Source organism: Rhincodon typus, chromosome 19 (genome assembly GCF_021869965.1).
Source record: "Rhincodon typus isolate 14 chromosome 19, sRhiTyp1.1, whole genome shotgun sequence".
NCBI lineage: Eukaryota > Metazoa > Chordata > Chondrichthyes > Orectolobiformes > Rhincodontidae > Rhincodon > Rhincodon typus.
Genome location: NC_063350.1, coordinates 16,359,149 through 16,364,213, shown reverse-complemented (window position 1 = coordinate 16,364,213; position 5,065 = coordinate 16,359,149). Strand labels below are relative to the sequence as shown.

Genomic DNA, 5,065 nt, shown 5'->3' with positions numbered 1-5,065 from the left:
CATATTAATTTATAGAACAGTTTAAGAATTTAGTGACTCTCACCTATATAGTTGGTAGGTGGTGCTCCTGTCCCTATAGCACAACAGCCTCTGTTCCTGCAATAATGATACATCGGAGTGTATGGTGGGCTCCACATTTTCACTCATCTGTGGATGATATTGGCTTAGAATTTCTGGTTTGGAGGAGGGCAGAGATCAGGGTGTGTTCATAGCAGGATGTTGCCATTTGAATCAGAAACTGGACCACCTCCAGTCTAATCTGGATTAGCTGGGGCAGTGGATTCCTCTATGTCCTGCTTTAGGAGCAGCACAGTGTCTCAGCGGTTAGCACTGCTGCCTCACAGCACCCAGGGACCCAGGTTTGATTCCAACCTTTGGTTACTGTCTGTGTGGATTTTGCACATTCTGCCCATCTCTGCGTGGGTTTCCTCCCATGGTGCAAAGATATGCAAGTTAGGTGGATTGGCCATGCTAAATTGGCCATACTCTCCAGGGATGTGTAGGCCAGGTGGATTAGCCATGGGAAATGCAGGGTTACAGGGATAGGGGAAGTCTGGGTGGAATGCTCTTTGGAGGGTCAGTGTGGACTTGATGGACTGAATGGCCTGTATGGATTCTATGATTTACACCCAGGAGATAGTGTGAAGGAATGACGGGAGGAACTCCCTGGTTATCATGTGAATTCTGCCCTTTGGCACATCCACAGTTTGACTGGAAGTAACCCTGGTCTGAAAAATGGGCCTCAAAGCTTGAAGGACAGTTTCCCCTAAGAAGGATAAATCAATCCCAGGGACCATCTATTAACCGTATAAATTCCCATTTCCTTTTGGGGAGTGTTCGAAACTTGTTATCTCTCTGGCTCGAAAAGGATCTCTTCTTCCTTACTCCAGAGGAATGTTTTACAGGCGAACATTCCACTCCTCCATTTTACTTTTATTCATTCTTAGAATGAGAGTGTCACTGGCAATGCCAGCACTTATTGACCGTCCCTAATTACCCTGGAGGCTCAGTGACTTATTGGGACATATTAGAGGCAACTTGAGAGATTTGGAGTCACATACAGGTCAGACTGAGCAAGGATGCCAAGTTTTCTTAAGAGTAAAATTAAACCAGATGGATTATTAGATGACTACCAATAACTCTACATTCATTATTAATGACACTAACATTTAATTCCATCTTTACGAATGACTAGTGATTGCATTTAAATTCCTCCAGCTGCCATAATGGGATTTGAGCTTATGCCTCTGGAATCCAGGCCTGTTGGTTACTAGTCCAGTAATATTACCATTATGTTACTATGCTTGTTTGCACCTGGATAAGCAAAGACAGCAGAGTACAATTTCTTAATTGACTACCATCTGTTCTGTCACAGGTTCCACTGAAATCATTACGGCCAATTTTTACTTAATTGACTTGCCGGCAACAGAAACTCCTGGGGAGCCTTCAATTCGGGACTCTCTCACACATTTAGGATTTTATCCCCAAATCGATTTCTCTTCTGACTCTTACTTGTCTGGGAGTTTCTCTACAGGCACACCACCGAGATAATACGCTGAAATCGAAGGACGCAAGGCATCTCGTTCAGAAGAAAGAACGGTTTTCCGGTCCACACGCACGTAAATCTTCATTCTTTTGGAAAATACCATAATTATCTGGATCTGGAAAACAAACGCACTGTGTATAAAGTGATCGAGGGTGGATGGAATCAGTTTCGCTGAATTATATTAGACCATTTAGAAGCCCCCTGTTCATAATGAAAGCTCTTTCTGATGATGGCCACTTTGATTTAATCAGCCACAAACTCAACTGTTCTCATTATAATCACAACTGAAGTATATCTTTGCAATATTCAAATGGAAGGTTGTGTGTAGGGAGTTGCAAATAACTTACATTTTTGCACAAATGCCAATTGTAATGCCACTCTGCAGGTCAGCTATGGCTCAATGGTTGGCACTCTCACCTCTGATTCAGAAGGTTGGGGTTTCAACTCTCAATCCAGGAGGACAACAATAATGTAGGCTGACAGTACAATGCGATACCGAGGGAATGCTGCACTCTGTCAGGAGTGTCATTGTTTAGACACAATGTTAAACTGAGACCCTGCCAGGTGGGTGTAACGCATCATCTGGTGCACTTCAAAGAATAGTGAAGCTAACCTTGGTGTCCTGTCTATTACTTATCCCTCAGTCAACATAACAAAATCAGATTATCTGATCAATTTACTACATTTCTGTTTGTGGGAGCTTGCTGTGTACAAAACAGTTGCTGAATTCCATCCATGTGTCGGTGGCGACATTTCAAGAAATGCATCAATAGCTGTAGAATTCTTACGGAGGTCATGGACGGTTCTATATGTATGGAAATCCTTCATTCTTCACTTTAAGTGCTAGTAGACTTTTTCTAAGGTAATGAGCCACTGATATGTGTGGTAGTTAAGGCAGTTTGACATCAGGCTATCCAACTAGAATCCTTGAAATAGCAAGCACCAACAATAACATTGTGACCTCTGTTATTCCAGTCAGGTGATTGAACACTATTAGAAGTGATTGCTGTCGAGATAATCATAGAATGCCTGATGTGGAAGCAGGTCATTCAGCCCATCAAGTCTACACTGCCCCTCCAAAGAGCATCCCACCCTGCCTCTGTAACCCTGCACTTCCCATGGCTAATCCACCTAGCCTGCACATCCCCGCACACTATGGGGCAATTTAGCATGGCCAATCCACCTAGCCTGCACATCTTTGGACTGTAGGAGGAAACTCACGCAGACATGGGGACAATGTGCAAACTCAACGCAGACAGTCACCCGAGGGTGGATTCGAACTGTGAGGCAGCAGTGTTAACCACTGAATTCAATGCCCATATGCTCAGCCCAACAGATTCCAGAACAGAACCAAAGCTTGCATTACTGATTCCCCTACCTGCTTCCCTCCCCTCTACACCTTAGACAATGCCAGAGCCCATTTCCAATGTTTCAGCTACACCTCTGGGGAGCCAATGGGACTGAGGGTGCATTGCACAATAGTGGCACAGCATCCTAAGGGCAACAAACTTGCCCATTTAAACTGGACAGGATTTGTGGAAACGCATGCCGACTTCACTCTGAAAAATGAATTTAGAATAGGCTCTTCTACCACTTCGAGACAACCTGCAACTCAGTACAGCTGTTGGTTTTAATAAAACATTTAAGGACAGGTGCTTAAATACTTTCAGACAATTGGTTGGAATGAGGAAGGAAAAAAAAAAAAAATCGCGATCAAGTGGTCCAAGCTGATGAATACACCTTCCAGGGGAAGCTGATTTAATGGAATAGTTTAGGTTAGATGGGCTTCAGATTGGTTTCACAGGTCGGCGCAACATCGAGGGCCGAAGGGCCTGTACTGCGCTGTAATGTTCTATGTTCTATGTTAAACACCAAACAGATGTGGAGTTGTAACATCGCTCTTACATTTCTTTTATTCATTCATGGGATGTGTGAGTGTTGCTGGCTGGGTCAGCATTTATTATCTATCCCTAAATGTCCTGAAAGTGGTAGCAGTGAGCTACCTTCTTGAACTACTGCAGTTTATGGGGTGCATGGCCAGTCAGTTTTTAGAACTAGAATTTTAGGGAGGGAGTTCCAGAATTTTGACACAAGAACGGGTGGCACGGTGGCTCAGTGGTTAACACTGCTGCCTCACAGCACCAGCGACCCGGGTTCAATTCCACGCTCGGGTGACTGTCTGTGTGGAGTTTGCACATTCTCCCTGTGTCTGTGTGGGTTTTCTCTGGGTGCTCCAGTTTCCTTCCACAGTCCAAAGATGTGCAGGCTAGGTGGACTGGCCATCTAAATTGCCCGTAGTGTTCAGGGATGTGTACAATAGGAGGGTTATAGGGGGATGCGTCAGGGTGGGATGCTCCGAGGGTCGGTGTGGACTTGTTGGGCCAAAGGGCCTGTTTCCACACTGTAGGGAATCTATGATTCTATGAACACTGATGGAACAGTGATAATGATTTCAAGTCAGGATGGTGCTTGGAGGAGAGCTTGCAGTGATGGTGTTCCCACAAATCTACTATCCTTGTCCTTTCAGGTGTTGGTGGTTGTGACTTTGGAATATACTGTTGGAGGAATTACTACAGCACATCTTGTAGATGGTACTCAGCCAGTGCTGAGCATAAAGTGTGAAGGGAGTGTGGTGGAAGGTGGTGGATGGGGTACCAATCACTTGTGCAGCTTTGTCCTGGGTGCTGTCAAGCTTTGAGTCTTGCTGAAACAGCACTCATCCATAGTGTGTCTTGCAGATGGCGGACAAGCTTTGGGGAAATGGGAAGTAAGTTATTCACTGTAAGATACCTGGCCTCTGACGTACTTTTGTAGCCATCGTTTTGAAATGGCTGGCCTAGTTCAGTTTCTGGTCAATAGTAGGATGATGTTTCTCACAAAAAGCTAGCATTTGCTCTCATGAACCTTGCTCCTTTTAAGCTGGAAACAGTTATCCTGACATACTTTTCTACCCCTCTACAAGCCTCAATGCATTGAATTGGAGATGCAGCACAATGCTAACTCATTATTTCCCAAGATCCCAGAATTCAGCCCGTCCTCCTGCACACAGTCCATCTGCACAAGATTAAACTGAGGTTTGGCACTGATTCATGTCAGCTTCTCTCCCACTTTTCCGATCTCAGTCAGAGTCCTGCACTCAGTCTCCCATCCCTTCAAATAGATTTATTAACTTAAAAAAGTTACCTGATGTGGGAATCCATCGCTGAGTAAGTTTTGGCTTTCACTGTTGCGCTCAATTTTGAGCTCGTTATTTAAGTAAACAAACAGAACAAGCTTTCCGTTGTCGATGGTCAGGCTGAGGTACTTTTCCTAGAAAAGAAAAGCATAATGTAGACTTGAGACCAGAAAAGAAATCAGAAATGAAAACATTACAAAAAACGTTTTACAGTTGTTTCATTATCCTGGATGCGTGTTTTTAAGGAGAAAATACTGAGACAGTACACAGATTTTAAAAAAGTGGAATTTTTCAGTTGTGAGCGGGGGAGGGGGCGGCAGTGAGAGGGGCAGAGGGCGGCGGTG

General features: G+C 44.4%; 1 protein-coding gene across 1 annotated transcript in view; it reads right to left on the bottom strand.

Moving 5' to 3' along the window:
- LOC125485503 (laminin subunit alpha-4-like) overlaps window positions 1–5,065 on the bottom strand; it is a 40,715-nt gene that overhangs the window by 19,479 nt on the left and 16,171 nt on the right. The window contains exons 9-10 of the mRNA XM_048608548.1: window positions 4,730–4,855; window positions 1,513–1,661 (exon numbers count right to left, since the gene is read on the bottom strand). Of these exons, the coding sequence (XP_048464505.1) occupies window positions 1,513–1,661; window positions 4,730–4,855 (275 nt within the window). The remainder of the gene's footprint in view (window positions 1–1,512; window positions 1,662–4,729; window positions 4,856–5,065) is intronic.